This window comes from Bufo gargarizans, chromosome 6 (genome assembly GCF_014858855.1).
Source record: "Bufo gargarizans isolate SCDJY-AF-19 chromosome 6, ASM1485885v1, whole genome shotgun sequence".
Taxonomy (NCBI): Eukaryota; Metazoa; Chordata; class Amphibia; order Anura; family Bufonidae; genus Bufo; species Bufo gargarizans.
Window position 1 is genome coordinate 359,998,957 of NC_058085.1, and position 27,650 is coordinate 360,026,606.

Below are 27,650 nucleotides of genomic sequence, written 5' to 3' on the forward strand. Positions count from 1 at the left end.
TCAATGTCCAAAGCCCGGACGTCAGAGACGCGTTTACAAGACACCAAACAAAGAAGGGTCACCAACTTGGCTGAGAGTTGTCGAAGAGACAGCAACGAATTGAGGGGCCAACCTTCCAGAAATCGGAGAACCGTCGCGACATCCCAAGTGGTAGAGAAACGCGGTCTAGGAGGACGCGACAAGCGAGACCCACGTAACAGCCGACAGATCAAAGGGTGTTGACCGGCGGGGCAACCATCAAACCCGGAATGTCTAGCAGAAATAGCCGAGCGGTATACGTTCAGGGTACGGTAAGCTTTACCCGCCTCAAAGAGAGAAGTGAGAAACTGGAGAACAGCGACTACAGGGGCTTGCAGGGGATCCAAGTCCCGTGGAGCGCACCAACGAATCCATACGTCCCAAGCCGCCTGATAGGCTCGTCTAGTGCCTGGAGCCCAAGCTGACTCCAACAGCTGTCTGGTTGCTGCCGAAAATTCTGAGGGATCCCAGGGACCTCTGAAACTCGGCATGCTAGAAGCTGCAGAGATCCGTCTAGCAGAAGTGGGTGATGGCGACCATAAGGGTCGAGCAAAAGCTGTGGAAACGACGGCAGAAGCCGAGGCTCCTCCGTGAGAAGATGCAGTAATTGGGGAAACCACGATTGTGTTTGCCAGAAGGGAACCAAAAGTACCAACTGCGCCTGCTGGCGACGAACCTGAGCGAGTACACGAGGGATGAGAGCGAACGGGGGAAAGGCATAGTGGAGGGAGGCATAGTGGGTCTGGACGCCAACTGAAGTACCTGGGCAGTTGCGTGTTCAGGCGTGACGCGAACAAATCGATGCAACACGGGCCCCAAAGAGATACAATATCTCGGAAGACCCTCGAATCCAACCTCCAGTTGCTGGAGTCCGAAATGCAACGAGAACTCCAGTCGGCTAATGTGTTGTGGAGGCCTGGAATGTATTCCGCCACCACCGAAATTCCCCTGGAAAGACAAAACTCCCAAAAATCTTTGGCCAGATAAGACAAAACCCTGGATCGAGTCCCCCCTAGGCAGTTCACGTACCGGACAGCAGAGACATTGTCCATACGTAGGCGAATACACGCCCGCACGGAACCCTGTGCGAAGCTGCGGATCGCGAAAGACCCCGCCAAGAGCTCGAGGGCATTGATGTGAAGATGAGCCTCTTCTGGGGACCACGCTCCACCCATGGATATCCCTTGACAGTGTGCTCCCCACCCCATCAGACTGGCATCGGACTCGATAACCAGATCCGGGTGCGGGCCGAAAATAGCCCGGCCATTCCATACCGACAAATTGTGTATCCACCACACCAATTCGTCTCTGGTCTCCGTGTCTAAGACAAGAGTGTCCGAATATGAGGCCCCTGCTCTCAGGTGAGCAATTTTCAGTCTCTGTAGAGCACGATAATGAAGGGGAGCAGGGAATATCGCCTGAATGGAGGAAGTGAGAAGACCGATCAAGTGAGCAAGGTGCCGGAGAGATAACCGTGGAAGCAAGAGAGCATGACGAATCTCCTTGCGGATCGTTTTGACCTTGGCTAAGGGCAGACTGAGTGATTGATCCAAAGAGTTTATGGTAAAACCTAGAAACTCTACTTAGGTGGCCGGAACCAGACATGACTTCTCTAGGTTGAGAATAAATCCCAACCCCTGAAGCAGGGATTTGGCCATCTCTAAATGATACAACAGAAGGGAAGGATTCTGGGCCATGATCAGGATGTCGTCCCAAATAAATAATTAGACGCACCCCTCTCGCTCTGAGCCAAGCCACTTCTGGTTTCATGATCTTCGTAAAACACAACGGGGCGGATGATAGGCCAAACGGGAGGCACGTAAACCGCCATGTCTGGCCTTTCCATAAGAACTGAAGGAGATTTCGAGACGGAGGAGCTACTGGGATCGTTAGGTATGCATCCTTCAGATCCAGTTTGACGAACCAGTCTCCTGGAAGTAGCATATCCCGGAGAAGATGGATGCCCTCCATCTTGAAATGTCTGTAGCGAACGAAGACATTCAAATGTTTGAGATTTATGACTGGCCGGAACTGGCCACCCTTCTTCTGTACTAGGAAGATACTGCTCAGAACCCCTGTGAGAGGATCGGGAGATAATTCTATGGCTCCTTTGAATAGAAGGGAAGACAGTTCTGCATTTAAGAGTGTTTGGTCCGAGATCGGACCCCATGAAATAGTGGGAAGGCCCTGTGGGGTGGATACCAGCTCGATGGTAAAACCCCGGACCGTAGAAAGGACCCACTGGTCTGAGGTGATCCTTGACCACACATGGGAAAAGTGACGGAGTCTTCCCCCAACCTGCTGGGAACTCAGAGACGACACACAAGGACGACTTACCATATGGGCGCCTTGATCCAGGAGTGCCTCGGAAACTTCTGGAACGGGAAGGACCTCCGCGGGACGGGAAGAAGGTAGGTTGGTACCTGGAGTCCTGCAGCGACTGTCGGTAATTAAAGGAGCCACGGCCCGTGCCTCTGGGCTGAAAGTTGGATCGGCCGGACAATCGGCCCCTAGGATTGCCGGCCCTGGCGGAAAAACGCGTCTGAAAGACGCGGCGCATGGAGCTCTGCGCCTTATCGAGGGCCGTAAAGGCGCCAACATACTTCCCCAGCTCCTTTATGAAGGGGTCTCCAAATAATAGGCCTTGCGCCTCTTTCCCGGATTCTGACAGGGATAAATTTGCTAATTTAGGCTCAATTTTCATCAGTATGGCTTTCCTCCTTTCAATGGCAATTGAGGTATTTACATTGACTGCCATACAAATAGCCCTTTTGGCCCAACCACTAAGATCTTCAGGGTCAACCTGTGTGCCCGCTGCTTTAGCAGATTCGGCTAGGTCAAATATTTTGGCCAGCGGCCCGGTCATATCTAGCAACTTGTCTTGGCAAGCTTTTAATGCCGAGTCCAACCCCTTACGCGGGTTGAACCCCGTTTTTGCTAGAAATTGAACCACCTTAGGTTCCACACTAGGTGTCTCACAAATCCTGTGGGGAATCAGGGGTCGTGGGCATTCAGCCCGAAGCTTGCTGCGAGCTTCTTTGGAGAGGGGAGTGCGAATCCTCGCTTCCAGATACTGCGCCACATGAGTGGCGGGAAGCCATTCGGAGGATCTAGGATGGTGTAACTGGTCTGGATTAAATAGGGGGTCACCCATGGGATCCAGAATTGTGTCCTTGCCGGACTCCAGAGGGTCTACATCGGTCCCCGTTAATTTAGACGGGTCCTCCTCAATAGCAGGATCAACTGCCACGTCAATTAAATCATCTTCCCCAGAATGGTGGGGGTAATCATCATAAGCCTCCTCAACAGACTCTGCGTCTGAATCAGAAACCTGCTCCGGTAGGGACCGGGCAGTTTTCCATGCTCATGCCCTTTCTGCCGGGCGCGGATTAGCTCTTTTACGCGATTTGACTGCGCATTCATTGGATGGGCCAGAGCCCACATTCACATGTGTTCTGGAGGCAGGAGGGGGCATTACAGGATTAGTTTGAGCCCTTAGGGCCTGGGATATAGATTGTGATAAGGACACTGAAACCGATCCCATAGCAGCTACTATAGCTTCAGAAATAGACTGCTGTAGGTTAGCAGCCTGCAACTCCTGGACAGGGGCATCATTAACCCTATGAGGGGGGGAAGGTGAAACCTGACTAGGGCGTCTCACCTGCACAGAGCTGACCGGGGACACAGGTGTAACGGTCAGCAGAGGAAGAGACCGTAGAGCAGGACTCAAGTACAGTGCAGCAGACAAGGAGGCTGAAGTAGAAACCGGCTTTATTAAAGGAGAACTCTAACTGCCGGAGAAGCAGATTTACAATATGAACAGCTTGAGAATTCACAACAAAGATAATGGAAATTTGCATAAAGAAAACAAATGAATCACAAACATAAGTACAGACAATAGCAGGCTACTCTCTTCTAGGTAGTCCTATCTGTCCCCGCTACCCGGGGTGCACCTCTACGGTGCACTAAACTAAATCCTATTCCACTATGTCCTAGCTCCGGTTAGCATCAGTGCACTCACAGTTCGGTGTCCGGCACATGCAGGCAGATACAGTCTGGGTCCCGATCTGGTTGCTTGCTTGCTTCAGCGTGGCTCAGCTCTGGCCTCTCTTTGTAGTCTCTGTAACTCTGGTTAGAGATAATCAGCAGCTCTGGACGTGTAATCAGGCAGGGCCTGGAATTCACTCACAGTTCCTCTGGTAAGTGCCTCACACTGCAGCAGTCTCTCTTCTACACCAGGACACATCAGGTCAGTCAGAGAGCAAACACACTCTAATGTCCCAGATACCATGTCACAGCAGGTTGGCAGGGAGAAATCACTCTAATCTTCCCTGTGGATCTCCCTCTCAGTGCACAGCGTCCTTCTTCCTGTGTACACAGACACCTTCAGCCCAGACTCCCTGCTCAGCCCGGGAAAAACACTTAACTCCTTGTCCTCTGGAAACAACTCCTCACACTGTCCTACTCAGCCACAGTGGCCTCTGGTGGCTGGAGGGAAACATGACAGTCTGCTATATATATATGTGTTGGAAATGTTGCTGGATGATCAGGGCTGCCTCTTACATGCCTCCCCACTTAAAGGTGGCCGTCCTCGGCCTTGCTATATAGTCCATAGAAATAATGGTTAATGTAACTTTTTATACAGCAGTACAACATTGTCCACAATACATACAGGTGGACCAAATGAACTCATCAGCAGCGTACCTGTTTGGTGGAACCCCTGCAGTAAGCCTACTGGATCTCCGGAGGTCCTGGCTATCTGTTACGACCTGACTCTCTCCACTAGGAACTGCCAGTCTGGATTCATCCACCACAATAGGAGGTTCGGGTGTGTCCGAGGGCCCCTCTCCATTACGGGCCGGCAATGGTTCTGTGACAGTGCCTTCATCACCTGTAACCTGGGAGGCTTCTTCAGTGTTGGGAGCAGTCCACCAGTCTTCACCACAATCTCCATCAGAGATAACAAGTTCTGAGTATGGGGCAGGAGGAGGTGTCCTCTGAACAGGTGCGGGATCTTTGGACCGGCATGGCCGTAACATATTCCTATGTAGAGTCCGTGAAGCAAATTCCTCATTCTCAACCTGCACTTCGTAGACCGGACCATTAGGGTACACTCTCTTGATCACTTTATACGGCTGTACTTCCCAACGCTCACTCAACTTGCCTCTGGGACGTTTCTCTCGTACCAGTACCCGATCCCCAGGCTGCAATGGAACCTCCTGAACTGGAGGACGGGCTGTATGAGCTCTCTCCTGTAACCGCTGACCTGCCAACCGGCGAATGGTCTGGAGACGCCGACGGTGTTCTTTCACCCATGAGGTGGTTGATCGCTCTATTAGGTCTTCTGGCTGTTCTAGGTTTAATTCCACGATCTCTCGACCAGCCCTACCGAACAGTAACATGTATGGGGTGTAACCGGTGGTGGTGTGGACACGATTATTGTAAGCCCAGACTAATTCTGGCAGGTAGTCAGGCCAGTGTGCCCTCTTGTCTTCCTCTAGTGTCCTCAGCATTTGCAGCAATGTGCGGTTAAAGCGCTCACAGGCTCCGTTTCCTTGGGGATGATAAGGAGTTGTCCTGGATTTTTCAATGCCGTACAGTCGATGTAGCTCTTCCATCACTTTTCCTTGAAAGCACGCCCCTTGATCTGAATGGATCCGCTTTGGACACCCATAGACCCGAATGAAGTCTTGACAAATGGCTCGTGCCGCGGACTCGGCCGTCTGGTCCCGAGTTGGGGTGACTACTGCAAACTTGGAGAAGTGGTCGATCATGACCAGGCAATACTGTGGACCTCTTGACGATTGTCCCACAAGAAGATAGTCTATCATCAACACTTCCAGCGGTTCTGTGGTCTGGATGGACTGTAGGGGTGCTCTCTGTTCTGTACTCTTCGTGAGTTCACACACTCGACACTGTCGGCAAACTTCTTCAACTGTGGCCTCCAGTCGCGGACAATACACATAACGCTGCAGCCACTGGTATGTCTTGACTGGCCCGAAGTGAGCTCCAAACTCATGAGCCTCTTTGGCTATCTCCCGTGCCATTCTTCTGGGTATCACTACCTGCCACCTCGCCTCTAGGTCGGCAGGCTGTTGCCACTTGCGGAACAAAACAGCTCCATGCACTTCCAGTCTGTCCCATTGATGTAGAACGGACTTCATCTCGGCATCCAGATCAGTCCTTTCTTCTTTGTTGGGTTTCCTGCACTGGGTTACCCAGCTTTTCATTTGCTGCAGTCCAATGTCTTCATCTTGCAATCTGCCCCATTCTTCATTAGTTCTCCCCAATGCTTTGGGTAGCTTACGGGCCTCCCCACTTGTCTGGGCCGCGACTGTTGGGGGAGCGAACTTGCGGAAGTCAGGAGTTTCATCTTCTTCCTTTTGTTCATCCATATCCCCTACTGGAGTTTCAAAAGTAACCCTTGAGAGACCATCAGCATTAGTGTTCTCTGTAGCGGAGCGGTAGCGAATTGAGAAGTCATACTTTGCGAGGCGAGCCGCCCAGCGTTGCTCCAGGGCTCCCAACTTGGCAGTACCCAGATGGGCCAGGGGATTGTTATCCGTCCGTACGAAGATCTTAGCTCCTGTCAGATATCCTGCAAATTTCTCCGTCATAGCCCACACCAGGGCAAGGAGTTCCAGCCGGAATGAACTGTAGTTATGGGGGTTTCGCTCCGTATCTCGCAAGGATCTACTGGCATAAGCGATCACTCTCTCATGTCCATCCTGTACCTGCGACAGGACTGCCCCAAGTCCGTAGAGGCTGCCATCAGTAGCTAAGATGAATGGTTTATCAAAATCGGCATAAGCCAAGATGGGGGCCGATGTCAGGGCTTCTTTCAGGGCCTGGAAGGCCTCTTCCTGTTTCTGTCCCCAGGGGATACTTTGGCCCTTGGGTTGCCCAGCCGTTCCTCTCAACAACTCATTCAGAGGGCCCGCTATTTTTGCGTAGTCTTTGATGAACCGCCGGTAGTACCCAGTCAGTCCCAGGAAGGCCTTCAACTCACGCAGTGTTCTCGGCACTATCCATTGTCGTATTGCAGCCACTTTGTCTTGGGACGGTAGCACTCCGTCTTGGGACACCCTATGGCCCAGGTACTCGATCTCCCTCTTGAAGAGATGACACTTCTTTGGCTTTACCTTCAGGCCATGGGATCGCAGTCGCTCGAGTACCTGCCCTAGCCGATTCAAGTGTTCTTGAAAAGTAGCAGAGTATACGATGATATCGTCTAGGTATATCAGAGTGGCTTCAAAATTCAGGTCTCCCAGGCATCTCTCCATCAGCCGCTGGAAGGTTCCAGGGGCATTAGTCAGTCCGAATGGCATCCTGTTGAATTCAAATAACCCCATGGGGAGTATGAATGCTGTCTTTGCCTTGTCCTGCTCAGCCACTGGTACTTGCCAGTACCCACTTGCTAGATCCAGGGTGGAGAAGTATTTGGCTCGTCCTAGAGCCGTCAGAGACTCCTCGATGCGTGGCAGAGGATATGAGTCTCGCGCAGTGCAAGCATTCAACCGCCGGTAATCCACACAAAATCGAATAGTGCCGTCCTTCTTCTTGACAAGCACCACTGGGGCTGCCCAAGGGCTCTGGCTTCCCCGCACCACTCCGGAATCTATCATCTGTTTCAATAGCGTCTTCACTTCCTGGTACAACTTGGGAGGAATCTGTCGATATCTCTCCCGAATTGGTGGAGTGTCCCCCGTCGGTATATCATGTGTGATAGCATTCGTGCAGCCAAAGTCATCGGCGTGGCGGGCAAATGCAGCCTGATTCTCCCACAGCATGGTTTCAACTGCTCGCTGTTGGTCTAAACTGAGAGCCTTAACATCTATCTCCATTTGATCCAAGATGGTTCCCCCATTCCATTCTGGGGTCGGCGCCTCTTCTGCACTGGCAGTAACTGCCAGGGTCCAACCAGCATCCCCTACCGGAGCTAGAGTCACTTCTCTCTGACTCAGGATTTCTCCCTGATGTAGGTACACACGAGCCAGTTCCACCCCTGGCGTCAAGGGAACTTCTAGATATCCCACATTCACAGCTCTTATGGGTACTCGTCCATTCTGGACCACTCCCAGTGTCCGGGCCACCAGGACGTCCTGACCCAGCTCTCCTAGGGCTGTTGGTTCAACGAACACCTCCATGCCTTCAAGATTACGGAAAGTTCCCACGGGTAACGTCAGCACGGTCTCCCGACCAGGGGGAAGGGTGAAGGTAGCCTTTCCTGGCGCTCGAATCGTTCCCACCGCCTGGTGTGCTGGTACACTTTTCTGTGTTCCACAAAAACGGATTAGCCGTTGAAATGCTTTCTGGGTAGGTTTGTGCGGGGTGGCTTGTTTCCAGTAACCCGGCCCCCGTTTGGTGAACATGATCTGATCCAATTCTCGCAGGATATTCATGCCCATTATCACCGGCACATCTTCTTTGAACGTTTCGGGGACCAACAAGATACCTTTCCGCCCCACTTCCTGTCCACATAGCCGTACATTCATCCACACGACCCCTGTGACAGGAATCTGTTGTTGGTTAGCCGCTGTAACCCGGACCAGTGTCTCTCGTTCTGGCTTGGCCAGCGCTTGAAAGTAACGGTAGAAGAATGACTCGGGCATAGTTGTCACTTGAGACCCAGTATCCACTAAGCAGTCGACAGGAACACCTTCGAACTCAGCTCGTATAGTGGGGCACCCTGCGACCAGGTGTTCGGAGCTTTGCTGGGTAACTTGGCTCTCCACCTCCCCTGCAGTACGCCCCACTACTGCAGGGGTCGGTAGTTTAACGGCGGCTCTTGGCGTCCAGCTGGATTATTCCGACACTCTCTGGCGAAATGTCCTAGATCTCCACACCGCCAACACTGTGCCCCTTGACGGCCCACTTTTTGCCTGCGAGTGGGAGGTGCCCTCAGAGCTTGGCTGGATGGCCCCACTGAAGGGTAATGAGGGGCTTGATGGTATGGTAAACTAGCATAAGGGCATTCGGGTGTAGGAACCCACGGAGTCGCCTGATAGGTTTGTTGTCGGGCTGGATAGGCAGCCTCAGTAGTATAGCGCGACTCTATCCGTTTCTCCAGGTGTGTCAACTTTTCGTGCATGGCACTCAGGGAGCTCTGCAAGTCTTGTACCACTCTGACCAGGGCTTCCTCATTTCTTGTAACCCCGGGGGGTGTAACGGTCTGGGTCCGTATTACTCCAGAAGCATAGCCGTCTTCTTTGTTTCGCGTCACAGCCTCTGCCAAAATTTGTCGAAAGGTTAGGGTAGGGTCTACTCTGACTCGTTCCCGCAGAGCCTGTTTCAGGGGATTGCTGTAGAGCCCCAGAATAAATTGTTCCCGCAGTATCCGGTCTATGGGTCCCATGCCAGTAACCCCATCTGCCTCTTTTTTTTGTACCTCGGCCAACACTTCCTGTAGGGCTGTAGCGTACTGAGAGACACCTTCGTCTTCCCGTTGAATCCGGTAAAAAAACTTCGCCCGGAGGTGCCCTGCACTGGCTGTTTCCCCATATATTTCTTCCAGGAATCTCACCATCTCTTGCAATGTATTGCGCGTGGCTTCTGGTTGTAGGAGAACATTTCTTCGGGCCTCACCCTCGAGAGCGGCCAAAGCAATTTCTACTTGTAGTTCTGGGCTGACATTGTAAATCCTAACAGCACTCTGTAACCTTGTCACCCAGTCTGACAGTGTCATGTTCTGGCCATCAAATTTGGGTAGCAAGTTGAACAATGTGCCAATAGGAAGGGCCCTTGCAAGGGTTCCACCATTGCCTGAGGTACTCACATTAACATCATGCACATTGCCTTCAGCCGCCTCCATCTCTGTGACTGTACCCTGCTCGCAGCGCCACTTGTAACGGTCAGCAGAGGAAGAGACCGTAGAGCAGGACTCAAGTACAGTGCAGCAGACAAGGAGGCTGAAGTAGAAACCGGCTTTATTAAAGGAGAACTCTAACTGCCGGAGAAGCAGATTTACAATATGAACAGCTTGAGAATTCACAACAAAGATAATGGAAATTTGCATAAAGAAAACAAATGAATCACAAACATAAGTACAGACAATAGCAGGCTACTCTCTTCTAGGTAGTCCTATCTGTCCCCGCTACCCGGGGTGCACCTCTACGGTGCACTAAACTAAATCCTATTCCACTATGTCCTAGCTCCGGTTAGCATCAGTGCACTCACAGTTCGGTGTCCGGCACATGCAGGCAGATACAGTCTGGGTCCCGATCTGGTTGCTTGCTTGCTTCAGCGTGGCTCAGCTCTGGCCTCTCTTTGTAGTCTCTGTAACTCTGGTTAGAGATAATCAGCAGCTCTGGACGTGTAATCAGGCAGGGCCTGGAATTCACTCACAGTTCCTCTGGTAAGTGCCTCACACTGCAGCAGTCTCTCTTCTACACCAGGACACATCAGGTCAGTCAGAGAGCAAACACACTCTAATGTCCCAGATACCATGTCACAGCAGGTTGGCAGGGAGAAATCACTCTAATCTTCCCTGTGGATCTCCCTCTCAGTGCACAGCGTCCTTCTTCCTGTGTACACAGACACCTTCAGCCCAGACTCCCTGCTCAGCCCGGGAAAAACACTTAACTCCTTGTCCTCTGGAAACAACTCCTCACACTGTCCTACTCAGCCACAGTGGCCTCTGGTGGCTGGAGGGAAACATGACAGTCTGCTATATATATATGTGTTGGAAATGTTGCTGGATGATCAGGGCTGCCTCTTACACAGGGACCATAGACATTATAGACGGAATACCTGAGGAGTAGGTCACCCCACCAGATAGAAGAAACGCTGGCACAGAGAGCTACAGTATCGATGAACGATGCGGAAAGCGCACTGCGATACAGTGAGCCGACGAGGAGCGCAGGGATAAGACTCCTCCCCTTCACCCAGAGTGTCCAATGAGGTGACAGGGAGGAGAAAGATGGCGCCCGAGAATCTCGCTCAGCAGCGCGAGATCTCGGCGCCAGAAGGGAAAAAATTAAAGATGGCGCCCGAGAATCTCGTCTGACGAGATCCGAGATGCCGAAGCCCGGGAAAACGGAGAGGGAAGGGACAGGTAACGAAGAAGAAGAGGGGAGGAAATAGAAAGGGGGCGAGACAAAATGGCCGAGAGACAATTATTAAGGCTATTGAAAAACGGGGCACCGAACGGCAGGGAACTGACCAGGCGTCACAGGGGTGAGCGGAAGGGATAATAAAGCGGCACAATTAACCCATGAAAGTGGAAAAAACACAGAATAAACAAACTAAGGAAATAGCAGAAAGATAAAGGGATAAAAGACCGCCCCAAGAAGGAACTGGGGCAGAAATATATATCAAATAATAAATCTCAAAATAGTACTCCTCAGAAACATATAAGGAGAAAACACCAGTAAGACAGTCAGTATGAAAAAATGTTAACCACTTATCTGAGCTGGAGCAGCAAAGAAAGAGGAAGTGTCCAGCCAGAGATGTCCCTTATATAGGGGTAGAAGGGGTGGAGTTGTTGCCATGGATACTCTTGTTTTTTTTCTTCAATTGTCTTTGCTGCTAAATTCCAGTAAAGAAAGAGTTAAGCAAATACTCGCCTCCGTGTCTTGAAATAAAATTATAGTTACACGCCACAATGTCCTATGAAATGTCATATATACTGTATATCATAAAAAAATCATCTACTGTTTAAATCAAGTTTTTTGTGAGGGTGGGGAGGGGTTCTCATAGCCTTGTAACCTTGTCTTCTGCTATGTTACCTTGATGTGTCACAAGATGACAAAGTGCTGGAGTTCCCCTTTAAGATCACAACGTTCTACTTGAAAGTGCTGTTCTCACATCAGCAAGTGGCATTTATCATGTAGACAAAGTTAATACAAGCCATATTGTCCATATTGCTTCCTTGGCTGGCTGGATTCATTTTTCCATCGCATTATACACTGATCGTTTCCAGGGGTTACGACCACCCTACAATCCATCAGTGGTGGTCGTGATTGAACACTATATGAAAAAGCAGCGGCCTATGCACACGAGAGAGGCTAGTGCCTTTTCCTATGTTCAAGCACGGCCACCACTGCTGGATTGCAGGATGGTCATAACTGGGGATGTAGGGATGAGCGAATCGACTTCGGATAAAACGTCTGAAGTCGATTTGCAAAATACTTTGTTTCAATACTGTGCGGAGTGAGCGCTCCATACAGTATAAGAATTAAGTGTTGGCAATTGTCATTCATAGAAGGTGACAGGTGGATTGTTGTGACATAAACAAGAGATGACGGGGACAGGATTGTTGTCACTTTCTACAGGTAAACGGCCTTTTCTGTATTGAGTTTTACCGGTGATAAATTGCCTTGGGAGACTGAGGAAATCGCTGACAATTCAGTTACGGTTTGGAGGTGATAAAATAAATGGAAAAATAATACAAGGAATGTATGAGATTTCTCTCTGCACTGACTGTAGGTGCTCCTGGTATATACTCTCTAAGGCTGCTGTCAGATGGCTGCAGTGTTGTGCGGTCCACAAATTGCAGATTCACAAAACACGGATACAGGCCCGCGTGTGTTCCACATTTTGCGGACCGGACATATCCGGCACCATGATAGAAAATGTCTATCCTTGTCCGTAATTATGGACAAGAATAGAACATGCTCTATCTTTTTTTGCGGGGCTGCGGAATGGAACTACGGATGGGAACAGCACGCGGTTTGCTGTCTGCATCTTTTGCGGTCCAATTGAAATTAATAGGTCCGCACCCGTTCCCCAAATTATGGAACAGATGCGGACCCATTCACACTGTCATCTTAATAAGCCCTAAGAAGCATGTTCATTTGTCCCTGCACTAAGTCTATGCAGAAATAACCTACAGCACTGTACATATCAGGTTATGTAAAAGTATAGAAAAGCCATTTTTTAATATCTGTAGTGCCCTGGAGCAGGAGTTCTTTGAAGTCTGGACATTTGTCCCGGTTGCCCCTATGCAAAGTCATCAACTCCTTACATAATTTCACTTGCATTGACTTATACTGTTTAATACCTTGTAACTGCATTTTGTATGTATGGTATATACAAAGTAGTTTGTTCATTTGCACTAAGTTTGCATGACACCGTGGGAAGGGTTAATGAATGCTGAGAGACTTTTGCAGCTTTGAATGAGAAGCTGGTCATTTTCCACAGCTGCCATAAGGTTTAAAGAAGAGCATGTTTTGGAGGGAAAAAGCCAGACCTGTTTACCACCAAAACCAGACAGACTGACCTTTTGAATGTCTGATTTAGCTCTGTTGTTATGTCTGAAACCCAGTTTTGTCTGGAAAAACTGATGTCCCATTGCCATTGAGTATCATTGAAGCTCTAATGCACAGAGGCGTACATAGGAATCACTGGGCCCCATAGCAAAAATCTGAATTGGGCCCCTTAACCCCGCCCACTACCCACCATGGCCCCTCCCACTTCCTGACTTTGCTCCTCCCATGCCACACCCCCATTAAATAAATTTATACATGACCTACAGAAACTGTTAGGGGTTTCCTGGGGGTGACCTGTCACATGGGATATCTGCTGCAGCCTGCAGGTCTCCTTATTTGGGGTGCCATGTTAGGCTACTTTCACACTTGCGTTCGGGTCTCCGCTTGTGAGTTCTGTTTGAAGGCTCTCACAAGCGGCACCGAACGGATCCGTCCAGCCCTAATGCATTCTGAGTGGATGCGGATCCGCTCAGAATGCATCAGTATGGCTCCGTCTGTCCTCCGCTCAGCAGGCGGACACTTGAACGCTGCTTGCAGCCTGGCCGTGCGGAGGCAAACGGATCCGTCCAGACTTACAATGTAAGTCAATGGGGACGGATCCGTTTGAAGTTGACACAGTGTGGCTCAATTTTCAAACGGATCCGTCCCCCATTGACTTTCAATGTAAAGTCAAAACGGATCCGTTTGCACTATCATGAACAAAAAAAAAATGTTGTTTTTTTTTTTGTTCATGTTAATGCAAACGGATCCGTTCTGAACGGATCTAAGCGTTTGCATTATAGGTGCGGATCCGTCTGTGCATACACCAGACGGATCCGCTCTGAACGCAAGTGTGAAAGTAGCCTTAAAGGGAATCTGTCACTAGCAATTTACCCCCAATTTTGTTTTTCATGAATCCATGTTTAACAGAGTACCTGTTTTCCAGCTGTCTTGTTCTTTTGATTGTGAGTCTTGTCATGTCTTCAAAAAATCGATTCTTATGATATGTAAATGAAGCTGTAAGGAGCCCAGAGGGGCGTTATTCTTTCTCCACGGTGCCCAGGAACGCCCCTCTGAAGTGTCGTGCCCGGCTAAGTTTGAAAACTAATAACGCCTCCAAGTTCATCTAAATCGCCTCCCAGAGGCACGGCTAAGTGCTCAACACCCCCCTCCTCAGTGCCGCGCTCTGCGGCAAACACCCCGATCCTCCTCTCGCCGGCATCCCAAATCCCGCGCAGGCGCAGTGCCGTCAGTCATCTTATCATAGCGCAGGCAATCGCCGGCACTGCGCCTGCGCGGGATTTGGGATGCCAGCGAGAGGAGGATCGGATTTGGGAGGCGATTTAGATGAACTTGGAGGCGTTATTAGTTTTCAAATTTAGCCGGGCACGGCACTTCAGAGGGGCGTTCCTGGGCACAGTGGAGAAAGAATAACGCCCCTCTGGGCTCCTTACAGCGTCATTTACATATCATAAGAATCGATTTTTTGAAGAAATGACAAGACTCACAATCCAAAGAACAAGACAGATGGAAAAAAGGTACTCATGGATCCATGTTTAATAAAGTACCTTTTTTCCATCTGTGTTCTTCTTTTCCATGTCAGTCTTGTCCTTTCTTCTAAAAATCGATTCTTGCTGTAAGCCGGACTGGAGCCCAGAGGGGCGTTTTTCTTTCTCCACGGTGCCCCTCTGATTAGTGCCGTGCCCGCCTAAATATGAAAACTCTAACGCCTCCATCATTTAGCTGAATCGCCTCCCAGAGGCGCGGCTAAGTCCTAGACACCCGCCCCCCTCCTCAGCGCTGCGCTCTGAAACACCCGATCCTCCTCTCGTCGGCGTCCCAAATCCCGCGCAGGCGCAGTGCCGGCGATTGCCTGCGCCTGCGCTCTGATAATATGGCTGAGGGCAACAGCTTCAACATCGTCACTGGGCTCGGCATGCCCAGTGACGATGTTGAAGCTGTTGCCCTCAGCCGTATTATCAGAGCGCAGGCGCAGGCAATCGCCGGCACTGCGCCTGCGCGGGATTTTGGGACGCCGACGAGAGGAGGATCGGGTGTTTCAGAGCGCAGCGCTGAGGAGGGGGGCGGGTGTCTAGGACTTAGCCGCGCCTCTGGGAGGCGATTCAGCTAAACATGGGGGGGGGGGGCCCTGGGGAGAAAAGCAGCCGCATAGCCGGCTGCTGGTCATCAGTGGGCGGGGCCTTATCTGCGCTACGGGCCCCCCAGTGCCGCGGGCCCCATAGCAGTGGCGTGGTCTGCCTCTATGGGCGGTACGCCACTGCTAATGCAAATCTATGACAGACTGGAGTTGTAACATTGTATTTGTTTGTGCTGAGTTTCTCCACTCCTCCCACTAGAAGGTTCCTGTCTAGCTAGAAACTGTATATGAGAGCAGTCAGAGCCCCCTAGTGTTCTGCAGTGAGGGAACAGTGCTTAGAAGAGGAGACTCTGCCAGACTACTAAGTGACCAGAAGAAGATGCTGAGACGAGGATACTTTGCCACAGACCCTGGATCACCAGCCTTGGACCAGGATACCAGCCTTCTGAGAGTGAGAGAGAGACAGCTAGCTCAGGCATTTACTCAGCAACAAAACCATCTTCTGCCAGGGAGGAGACTGGAGAAGCCGGCCCAATGCCTCGCCTGTATTGTTTTGTACCTGAATTCCTCCAGTAAAGAAGCACCCTGGTTTACTGCAGACCCTGACTCTCTGGACTTATTTCCCATTGGGGTGCACCACGCCTTACCATCCCTTCCGGAGAGCAGCAACATGCATAATGCTGGGGCCACCCCAAACCTGACCACCGCATATCCTATAACAGCATTTCAAGTCCCTCATTGTGGACCTGCAGAGTAAGCAAGCAGAATGGGGCAAATTTGCCACAAACATTACTATTCCTCAAATGAATTTCTCTTCCAGGACATGTTAGTAAGGGATAATAAAACCTCAGGCTGTCCCTATAAGTGTGGTAAAATAACGAAAAAATCTATTCTCTCTCCTTCTTCCTGTGCTGCGCCAAAATTTGTGGAGCGACGGTTTAAAGCCGCGGCAAGAATGGACATGTCCCTTTCTGGCGCTGTCACAGCTTCAAACTGCCGCAATCCTCAGCTTTACCTCCCATTAATGAGCCTCTAGGAGCAACAGGGGCTTTGCTGTTACACCTAGAGGCTCTGCTCTCTCCGCAACTGCTGCACCCTCTGCATTCTGGTTGAGAGGGCCAGGCAGGGAAAACATCATCATACCTGCCTGGCCCTCATATATTGAAACATAATTTTTCTCAGCAATGCAGGCACATATGAACATGGGACCTAAACAGATGTCTTCAGCTGCCAAGTGCACATGTAACAGGTCAGCCAGTGTCATAGGTACAAATCTGCTGACAGATGCCCTTTAAGTGTGACTTTTTTTTTAATGTTCTCTCTTTACTTTGTATGTAGCATGGATTGAATAATCTGACGTTCATCAAGCAAATAATACACAGATTCATACAGTAGATTGTAAGCCCTTGCAACCAGGGCCCTCATTCCTCTTGTTTTAATTGTTGACCTGTTTGCTGCTATGTAATTTATGACTCTGTACTTGAACCCCCTGATTGTAAAGAGCTGCGGAACATGTTGGCGCTATACATGTGATAAACCTGACTATAAGGTATAGATGGAAAGAATGAATACGTATATGGACTGCATAAAATGTTGCTGGTAGGTTTAATCTTCGGAGGACATCGGACATTGTATTTGCACTGTAGCTTTAGTAAATGAAGGTGAGGTTAATGACATTGCAGAGAAATGCTGAACTAGTGAAAGTCACTAGTTTATGGTTTATAAGTTATGCATTCTGCCAAGTAGGAGATCTATTGGTCAGTACAGAACCTCCTGCCTTATCAGCAGTATAAATAACTAGCAGAAGGACCCAGCTTCGCACGGGTATATTTCATCTATTTCATTTTATGTTTCCGAGGGTCGTAAAAAGATATCGACAGTTTCCCCCATAACAGTGACCTCTACAGTACCCGCCCCTTTAACAATGACCTCCACAGTGCCCGCCCCTTTAACATTGACCTCCACAGTGCCCGGCCCTTTAACAATTACCTTCACAGTGCCCGCCCCTTTAACAGTGCCTGCCCCTTTAACAGTGACCTCCATAGTGCCCGCCCCTTTAACAGTGACCGCCCCTTTAGCATTGACCACCCCTTTAACAATGACCTTCATAGTGGTGTAGTGTCCCACTATGTAAATGTGGGCACTACTCAAGGGTCAATTGGGTCACGTTGTGCCCCACCTTTTGTGGAACATGGTCATTGTATTTTGTATGGTATTTTTAATGTGTATTTTCCTGGTATCTCCTGTACCAGGCCTGTTAGGTGTTTAGTTCCTCCTCCTAGGCAGTAGAGGGAGCTAGGGAACCCCCCAGTATATATAGTCAGGTCCAGTTCAGGGAGGGTCAGGAAGTTGAGGAGTGTGTAGTTAGAAGCCAATGGTGTACTTTAGCTAGAGAGCAGCTGAAGTTCAGCTTCTAACATGCAGCTAGATAGCCCAGGTTCCTAGCTTGCATCCAGGAGAAGAAGTTGCCTCCTGAAGATATCTAGCATCTTGCAGAGTACAGAGCAGAGCCAAGTTTATCCAGCCAAGTAGAAAGCTGAAGGGCAGAAGGATATTTACAGCAAGAGGATTTATACCAGAGGAAGGTTTCCGTACCCAAGAATAAAGCCAGCTATAGGGCTTACGGCCCTTGGAGAAAGCCAGACAGGATCTGAAGAAAGTACAGCCTGATCTGTGAGTGTTTATTTTCCCTCTGAGTATCTTGCAAAGACTTTGCCTGCCATTTATGTGAAGCCTGCCTGTTATCAAGACCCTGCATATGGAACTAACTGAAACCTGTATATAGTTGAACTGTTCAGTAAAAAGGAGTTCTGGTTCACTGCAACTGTGTGTGCCTCAATTATTCCTATAATAAATCGGTGTTCCACCGTTACTGGCGTCACGAACTATAAGGGATCTTGCCACCGCCACACTAAACCTACAACACCCAGGGCACCTCACCTACCACCAGGCCTGGTCCCTATTTACAGAGAGTGCCCCAGAGGATCCATGTGCCAGCCTCTCTATCACTGCTGTACGCCTGCCCAGGGTATATAAAAACTGTGAGTACCAATAGCAACCCTCGGTCTGCTAACTGTCCCCTGTGTCCTCATACTCGCTCACCCTGCAGGACTGGCGTACTGCATATTTTGGCGTCACGAACAGGATGCGAATATTTCTACGCCATAGTGGAATTTGAACTGTGTGCCATAATCGCCTATTAAGTGATAAATGCCATATCTGTTTATTTGAAAATTTTGGGGCCAAAAAGGCCAACTGTGAAAATCGCGTTGTGAAACTGTACATTGTGGACTGTTTGCTGATTTCTGAGTCACCACTTGCTGTCAGTGAATTGACAGCATTATGCTTAAAGATGGCCACCTAAGCTGACTGGAATAATTGCTGCGCCATCGCTGTATTGTATTGGCGGGAAGAATTTGGTGCCTTCTGCTGAAAGAGCGGGAAGGACTGTATTTTTGCGCCACCGCCTTTAATTTGCATATTATGCCAAGATGGCCTCCCCCATGTTGGAGGACCTAGGGGGCGGCCTCCCGGAGCAGTGGGAGGTCTTGTGTGAAGTACTGCGTGCCGCCCTGTTATGCGCAGTAGGGGGATCGGGCATGTCGGAGAGTGAGGATTCCACAGACAGAATGGCTTCACCTGCAGACAAGACCACAGAGCCTGCAATGATCGAAGAGGGAGAAGCACCACCCACCTATACTCCGGGACCGGAGAGGCCACCTTACTTCCCACCGCAGTCGCCGCCCGAGCCGTGCTTTGGTTCGCGTGGGGGATTTGTCAAGCCCTCTGCGCAATGGCCCCTGCTGATGGCCGAGATACGCGCCGTGGCTATACGAAAAACCACTGCAAAAAAGATATACTTCGAGGAGCTCGCGAAGACAGTATACGAGCACCATGCGAATACTCAGCCCCGTCTGGAGAGAAGGATGGAAGTGGTGGTAACATTTGATAAAGGCCGAGGTTTCAGGTTCATCAAGGACTTCTCCGAGGCCTTTATGTGAATCAGAGGTCTGTGAAACGCAGCTACTTACCCGAACATTTGCATAACCTCCGAGAAGGGGAAGAAGTGGAATTCAACCCCGCCAAGGGCCTGAGGGGTCCTTACGCAACGGTGGTAACCTTCCCAAGTCGGAACCAGAGGATTGGAAGGAGCCTGAGGAGCCTACCAGTCCCGCATGCAAGCCAGAGAATCCGGCGGAGCCGGCTCGCAACACTTAGCAGGAGAGGAAAAAGGGGGTCAGTCAGCACATCTCAAAGCACAGGAGCACGTTGCTATGGCTGAGAACAAGACTATTAAACAAGACATACAATGCAACAGCTCACTGCAAACCAAATAAAGTACAAAATTGCGTCACACAGTTGCAAATGCTATACTAATAAGTTAGAGATGCTTGGCAAATCATTTTGTACAAAATTATTTGAGCCCGTCTGCCGCACGTCAAGGCGAGCTCTAGTTAGACGGGTTCCTAACACTAAATTCTATCTGTTATGTGCCATAACGGCTATCATATAATTCAGCAAGTGTAGGTTCCACATGCCTGGGCCTGCTTTAATTTCTGTCATTTTTTGGTGCCAAAATGGCCTCCATTATACAGGTCCTTCTAAAAAAATTAGGCAATCAGCCTGTGGCACTGCTGAGGTGTTATGGAGGCCCAGGATGCTTCGATAGCGGCCTTAAGCTCATCCAGAGTGTTGGGTCTTGCGTCTCAACTTTCTCTTCCCAATATCCCACAGATTCTCTATGGGGTTCAGGTCAGGAGAGTTGGCAGGCCAATTGAGCACAGTAATACCATGGTCAGTAAACCATTTACCAGTGGTTTTGGCACTGTGAGCAGGTGCCAGGTCATGCTGAAAAATGAAATCTTCATCTCCATAAAGCTTTTCAGCAGATGGAAGCATGAAGTGCTCCAAAATCTTCTGATAGCTAGCTGCATTGACCCTGCCCTTGATAAAACACAGTGGACCAACACCAGCAGCTGACATGGCACCCCAGACCATCACTGACTGTGGGTACTTGACACTGGACTTCAGGCATTTTGGCATTTCCCTCTCCCCAGTCTTCCTCCAGACTCTGGCACCTTGATTTGTGACATGCAAAATTTGGTTTCATCCGAAAAAAGTACTTTGGACCACTGAGCAACAGTCCAGTGCTGCTTCTCTGTAGCCCAGGTCAGGCGCTTCTGCCGCTGTTTCTGGTTCAAAAGTGGCTTGACCTGGGGAATGTGGCACCTGTAGCCCATTTCCTGCACACGCCTGTACACGGTGGCTCTGGATGTTTCTACTCCAGACTCAGTCCACTGCTTCCGCAGGTCCCCCACAATCTTCCTCAGGGTCCGGTCACCTCTTCTCGTTGTGCAGCGTTTTCTGCCACACTTTTTCCTTCCCACAGACTTCCCACTGAGGTGCCTTGATACAGCACTCTGGGAACAGCCTATTCGTTCAGAAATTTCTTTCTGTGTCTTACCCTCTTGCTTGAGGGTGTCAATGATGGCCTTCTGGACAGCAGTCAGGTCGGCAGTCTTACCCATGATTGCGGTTTTGAGTAATGAACCAGGCTGGGAGTTTTTAAAAGCCTCAGGAATCTTTTGCAGGTGTTTAGAGTAAATTAGTTGATTCAGATGATTAGGTTAATAGCTCGTTTAGAGAACCTTTTCATGATATGCTAATTTTTTTAGATAGGAATTTGGGGTTTTCATGAGCTGTATGCCAAAATCATCAATATTAAAACAATAAAAGGCTTGAACTACTTCAGTTGTGTGTAATGATTCTAAAATATATGAAAGTCTAATGTTTATCAGTACATTACAGAAAATAATGAACTTTATCACAATATGCTAATTTTTTTAGAAGGACCTGTATCCTAGGAAATCAATAGGTTTTGGAACCGCGCTGCTGGACACTATGTGTTCCGGTTACAAGTGGGTGATGCAAGGGTGTCCACCCCTCTCCTCAATGCCAAGGAATATGATCCTCCCAGATCTCCTCCTCTACAGGATTTAAGGTGATACGAAGAATAGTGAAGCACCCTTGAGAATCTTATCTTAAAAGGTTTTATTCTACTTACAACAGATCAGTAGACAAAAGGCATAAAATACAGAGTGATCGTCACATTCCTGCCCGACCCGGGTTTCGCTGCCTCGCTTCCTCAGGGGAAATGACCTGAGGAAGCGAGGCAGCGAAACCCGGGTCGGGCAGGAATGTGACGATCACTCTGTATTTTATGCCTTTTGTCTACTGATCTGTTGTAAGTAGAATAAAACCTTTTAAGATAAGATTCTCAAGGGTGCTTCACTATTCTTCGTATCACCTTAAATCCTGTAGAGGAGGAGATCTGGGAGGATCGTATTCCTTGGCATTGAGGAGAGGGGTGGACACCCTTGCATCACCCACTTGTAACTGGAACACATAGTGTCCAGCAGCGCGGTTCGAAAACCTATTGATTTGACTTTTGCCAGTGTGATACCTACCACACTATCCCGGGACCAGCAGCAGCACAAGTAATTGCCCGTGTTGGGGCACAAGACTGACCTTTCTATCATATCTGTATCCTAGGAAGGCAGGTACCAACATGCATGCCGGGCCCACTCCACAGCACTCACAGCGCCAAATGGCCACCAAGGACTGCAATGAGAGTCCACACACTATCTCTCTCCTGGTGCCAGATGGCTTCTGTGAGTGAGGGGGAGCAGGCCAAGCTATATACTCACACTAGTTAAAAACAGCCTATGGGGCAGACGAGTAGAGGGGTTCCTTCACCGGCCCCAACATCTTCTGGCAGCCCACGGTGTTAGAGAAACGAATGAGTCCATATCCTTCACCTGAATTGCCCCGCAGGGAGAAGACACAAGTGGAGGTAGAAAACATGCATAAATTCCATGAGACCCTTGATTTCCTGCGGCAAGAAAAGAGTCACGACTCAGCACCTGTACCTGCTGCGACTGCACCGGATCCCTGCAGTGGAGCGTCACATGAGACTCTGGAGGAACAGATCGCCAGGCTAGAAGTCCATCTTGATGGCCTGCGTCAAATTGCTGCGTCCAGAGTGGCACCAATACCACCTGACAATAGCGATACATCTAAGAACTCTGATGTTCCCGGGCCTGCAGCGAAAGATCCCAGCGCCACCAGTTCGGCGACCACCATGACTGCACCAGCAGAGAAACTTTGCTACACCAGGAGTCGAGTCCGACGTATAAAGCCAGCGACACCCAGACCTATGGAGCCTCCTGCATCATTTAACCCTAGGCTTGCGGAGCCTATACCATTGACAGGCCTATTTGTTCTTCAGTTGCCTGTTAACACTATTTTGTGGGCCCAGCCAAGTGAGAATTTCCGTTCCTGGCCAAGACTCAGAGCAGAACCAGGTTGCCCCACGTCTGATGATCAAGACGAACTGGACATATACCTGTGAGTAGGCCTGCTAGGCCATAATTGCTGAGGGACCCTTACAGTGAATTTAACTGTTTCAGGACAGAAGTCCTATGTTTTGGCACAATGAGCTGCTGCTAGTTTCCCACGGCCCAGTAGTGGTTGTAAGGCCACTGAGAATACCAATTGCTCTTTTGCTATACTGTTTACCAGGACATCCTGCCTGCTTTAAGTGCCATTCCAAGTTGTGCCTGCTGTTTTGCACTTTTATCCTTTTTAACCCCCTTTTCAGGTTGAGTAGGGGATATCACAGCGCTACTTTATTCTGCCAGGACTTGCCAGGGGAAAGTATCCCTGAAATGTGGAGTTTTGTGCTGTGACTTTTATGTGCAATCTTAATTTAAGAACTGTGCCCAGAGATGACCCCAACACATGTGGGCCTCTGAGATGCTGTTTTATGGGACTATTGTATTTTATTATTATGGACTATCCTGGTTATTCCTGATACGCTGTACTAGGTCAGCACCCCCTGTTCCATGTACCATGCTGCGTAGAGAACGACGCCCCTTTTCACCGCACTTGTTCCTTTGCCAGCGGAGCTGCCTGATATTTTATTGCAAATGTAGTGATGGTTTGTCTTTCAGGTCACAGTTTCCAGCTGGGCGGGCCCGCTGTGTTGCACCGAGGACGGGAAACCTCAAAGCAGCGGAGTATGTAGTGTCCCACTACGTAAATGTGGGCACTACTCAAGGGTCAATTGGGTCACGTTGTTCCCCACCTTTTGTGGAACATGGTCATTGTATTTTCATTGCATTTTAATGTATGTTGTCATATTATCTCCTGTGTACCAGGCCTGTTAGGGGTATCGTTCCTCCTCCTAGGCAGTAGAGGAAGCTAGGGAACCCCCTAGTATATATAATCAGTTCCAGTCCAGGGAGAGTTAGTGTGTGGTTAGAAGCCAGTGTTAACCAGCCAAGGGTAGCTGAGGATCAGTTTCTAACATGCAGCTAGATAGCCCAGGTTCTAGCTCGCACCCAGGAGAAAAGGTTGCCTCCTGAAGTTCCCTGCATCTAGCCAAGTACAGGGCAGAGCCAAGTTTATCCAGCCAAGTAGAAAGCTGAAGGGCAGAAGGATATTTACAGCAAGAGGATTTATACCAGAGGAAGGTTTCCATACCCAAGGATAAAGCCAGCAATAGGGCATACTGGCCTTGGAGAAAGCCAGGCAGGATCTGAAGAAAGTACAGCCTGATCTGTGAGTGTTATTCCCTCTGAGTATCTTGCAAGAACTTTGCCTGCCATTTATGTGAAGCCTGCCTGTTATCAAAGTCCCTGCATATGGAACTAACGGAAACCTGTATATAGTTGAACTGTTCAGTAAAAAATTCTGGTTCACTACAACTGTATGTACCTCAATTATTCCTACAACAAATCAGTGTGCCACCGTTACCGGCACTGGCGTCATAAACTATAAGGGATCTTGCCACCGGCACACTAAACCTGGAACACCCAGGGCACCTCACCTACCACCAGGCCTGGTCCCTATACCCAGAGAGTGCCCCAGAGGATCTATGTGCCAGCCTCTTCATCACTGCTGTACGCCTGCCCAGGGTATATAAAAACTGTAAGTACCAGTAGCAACCCTCGATCTGTTAACTGCCCCTGTGACCTCACCGTCGCTCACCCTGCAGGACTGGCGTACTGCATTGGGACCCCATGAAATGAACAGAGCAATAGGTCTCCTAGCCCTCCATTTATCTCTATGGAAGTTCCAGAGACAGCTGAGTTTGGTGCTTGGATATTTGCAGTGTGCGTGCCCGACTTGTAGCTTGTTTTATTTCTGAGGGGTATGGGGTCATCTTTCTTAGGGATATTTTTCTGTTGGTTCTTATTCCAATGCCATTTAAAGTCCTGGTTAATCATGAATGATTGCTTTGCTCTCTGTCTGTATTGACAATTACTTGCTTATTTTTTACATCTCTAAATCATCTTTAGTTTTAAATCTGTTATATAATTTCAGCTTAGAGTCCGCTCCAGTCTCATTGTGTTTATGCTGGTTACGGTTCTTACTGTTTACTAGAAACAACTGCAGACAACCGCCAATTCAAACTGACCTCAAAATAGGATAAGGACATGAAAGGGCATCTGTCAGCAGATTTGTACCTATGACACTGGCTGACCTGTTACATGTGCACTTGGCAGCTGAAGGCATCTGTGTTGGTCCCATGTCCATATGTGTCCGCATTGCTGGGAAAATCTATGTTTTAGTATATGCAAATGATCCTCTAAGAGCAATGGGGGCGTTGTCGTTACACCTAAAGGCTCCTCTCTCTCTTCAACTGCTGCGCCCTCTGCACTCTCATTGACAGGGCAAGGTGTGATCACGTTTTCACTGCCTGGCTCTGCAATGAAAGTGCAGAAGACACAGCAGTTGCAGAGAGAGCAGAGCTTTTAGGTGTAACGGCAACGCCCCCGTTGCTCTTAGAGGATCATTTGCATATAATAAAACGTAATTTTTCTCAGCAATGCAGGCAGATATAAACATGGGACCAACACAGACGCCTTCAGCTGCCAAGTGCACATGTAACGGGTGAGCCAGTGTCATAGGTACAAACCTGCTGACAGATGCCCTTTAAGGATAACCCATTGAGACCTGTAATAGCGGCAGTAACTGGTATTACTAATTCGATATTTTTTTCGATATATTAAGTTTATAGGACCACAGGATGACTAAAGCTGGCCATACACCTTCCGTGGCCACCTGCTATCATCCCGACTATTCCGTGCACATGAACACTGAGTTTATCCCGAGATATTTGTTTTCTAAATGGGGATTTGGGGAGTACTATCTCTCCTTGGCATCAATCAGCGTAATCCCTTTCTTCTACAGGAGGAGAAGGAAATAAGCAGTTACCAGACAGCTTTGGTGGCAGCTTACCTCCCACGTGAACAAGGACTCGGACATGTTGAAATTCAGCATGTCTCATTCTCTTTTCCTCTGAGATCTCCTGCTGGCACACAAAACCGACTTTGCTGTTATGTGTATAACCCCCTTTATACAGGGTGGCCCTTGAAAAAGTAGCCCACCTCCAGCGATAGTGTGACAAGATGAACGAGCAAGTGGATAGTTTTTTTTATTTTTTATTTTAATTACCCACCAGTCACAGAAGATGCTGAAAGCGGTCCCCGTTCAGGTCTCTGCACCTTTGGGCAGGTCGGGTTATGTTTACTGCTTGTGATGCTGCGGATGGTGTGTGTGATGTTTTCCTTGAGTTCCTCCAGGGGATGTGGATTGTTAGCGGACACTTTCTGGTTTAAATGTCCCCACAGATAAAAATCGCATGTGGACAAGTCTGGGGAACGTGGTGGCCATAACCCCTTCGCTCCTCTGTAAACAGTTCATGAACCCGTCCAGTGAGCTCTGTGAGGTGCGGTATGTTGTCCCATCTTGTTGGAAAAAGCAGGACGTTTTTTCTTGTGCAGCATCACTTGCGCCTTCTTCTCGTCACACTATCGCTAGAGGCCCACGTTTTTGGTGGGCTACCCAGTATTTACTGGAGAGTGACCGATTTTAGGGGACGCTCTCCCAGTTGCTATACGTGCACCTCTATTCTCTTACCTTTTCTCACAAGTATTCTTTTTTGTCTTTACAGGGAAAAAGAAATGTAAGTGCCCGGGTCTTGGGATCTACTACACCATTTTGTCCGCTTTGTTCTTCTCCTCAAGCTCCTTGTTGGTTAAGAAGATTGAAGATATGCATTCTGTGGAAATTAGCGCCATTCGCTGTGTTTTTCAGATGATTTTTGTGCTTCCGGGTTTAATTTATTACAAGTAAGTCACAGGATAAAATATGAAATCTGATACGTAAAATACTGATTACACTGAATAGTGACATGGCAGGGAACATATTAAATATCAATTCCTTAAAGAGGTTGTCCAGTCTTTTTTTTTAAATGATGGCGTATCCTGTAGATGGACTATAACTGGCTGGTGGGGGTCCGGCAGTCCACGTCCCCGCTGATCAGCTGTTCAGTGTAGCTGGAAGTCGGCACTGCAGTTACGATGCAATGTTAACATTGTAGTGGACAGTGCTTGTCACTGCAGCGCTGCTCACTGTTGTTAAGACGAATTATGATCTGGGCCTAATAATCGGAATAAAGCTTAAAGGGACACTGACAGGGCCAATAAGCATATTGAGGTATATATATGGCACTACAGGTCTTATAATGGGTATTACAATCATATAAGTATCCCCCCTGTCCACATTATACATACAGTAAACTTTAAGTTTTATAACCTGCTCCAACGGTCTTCAATCTGCCCAAGGGGCGGCGTTTCACCTCTCTTGCGCCCAGCCAGCCTCCCCAACTGCCGCTTTGAAGCGCCGCCCAGCTCATGAATATTCAGTTTGCTGGGCGGCTTCTGCGGTCCCCGCTCTGAAGCGCTGCGCTGAACAGTGCCCTGCGCATGCGCCGGATCTTGTGAAGTCGGGGACAGTAAGCGCCGCCCAGCGAAGTGAATATTTATGAGCTGGGCGGCGCTTACTGTACCGGACTTCACAAGATCCGGCGCATGCGCCGGGCACTGTTAAGCGAAGCGCTTCAGAGCGGGGACCGCAGAAGCCGCCCAGCAAACTGAACATTGATGAGCTGGGCGGCGCTTCAAAGCGGCAGTTGGGGAGGCTGGCTGGGCGCAAGAGAGGTGAAACGCCGCCCCTTGGGCAGATTGAAGACCGTTGGAGCAGGTTATAAAACTTAAAGTTTACTGTTTGTATAATGTGGACAGGGGGGATACTTATATGATTGTAATACCCATTATAAGACCTGTAGTGCCATATATATGCCTCAATATGCTTATTGGCCCTGTCAGTGTCCCTTTAATCTCTGGAAAAGAACCGAGGATTGCCATCATCATTCAGCATTTTTCATCATAATTCGTCTGAACAATACTGAAATTGATCACTTAAAAAAAGCTGGACAA

General features: G+C 49.1%; 1 protein-coding gene across 1 annotated transcript in view; it reads left to right on the top strand.

The window, feature by feature from the left end:
- Positions 1-27,650, top strand: part of SLC35G1 (solute carrier family 35 member G1) — a 47,609-nt gene that overhangs the window by 16,980 nt on the left and 2,979 nt on the right. The window contains exon 2 of the mRNA XM_044298061.1: positions 26,324-26,501. Within this exon, the coding sequence (XP_044153996.1) occupies positions 26,324-26,501 (178 nt within the window). The remainder of the gene's footprint in view (positions 1-26,323; positions 26,502-27,650) is intronic.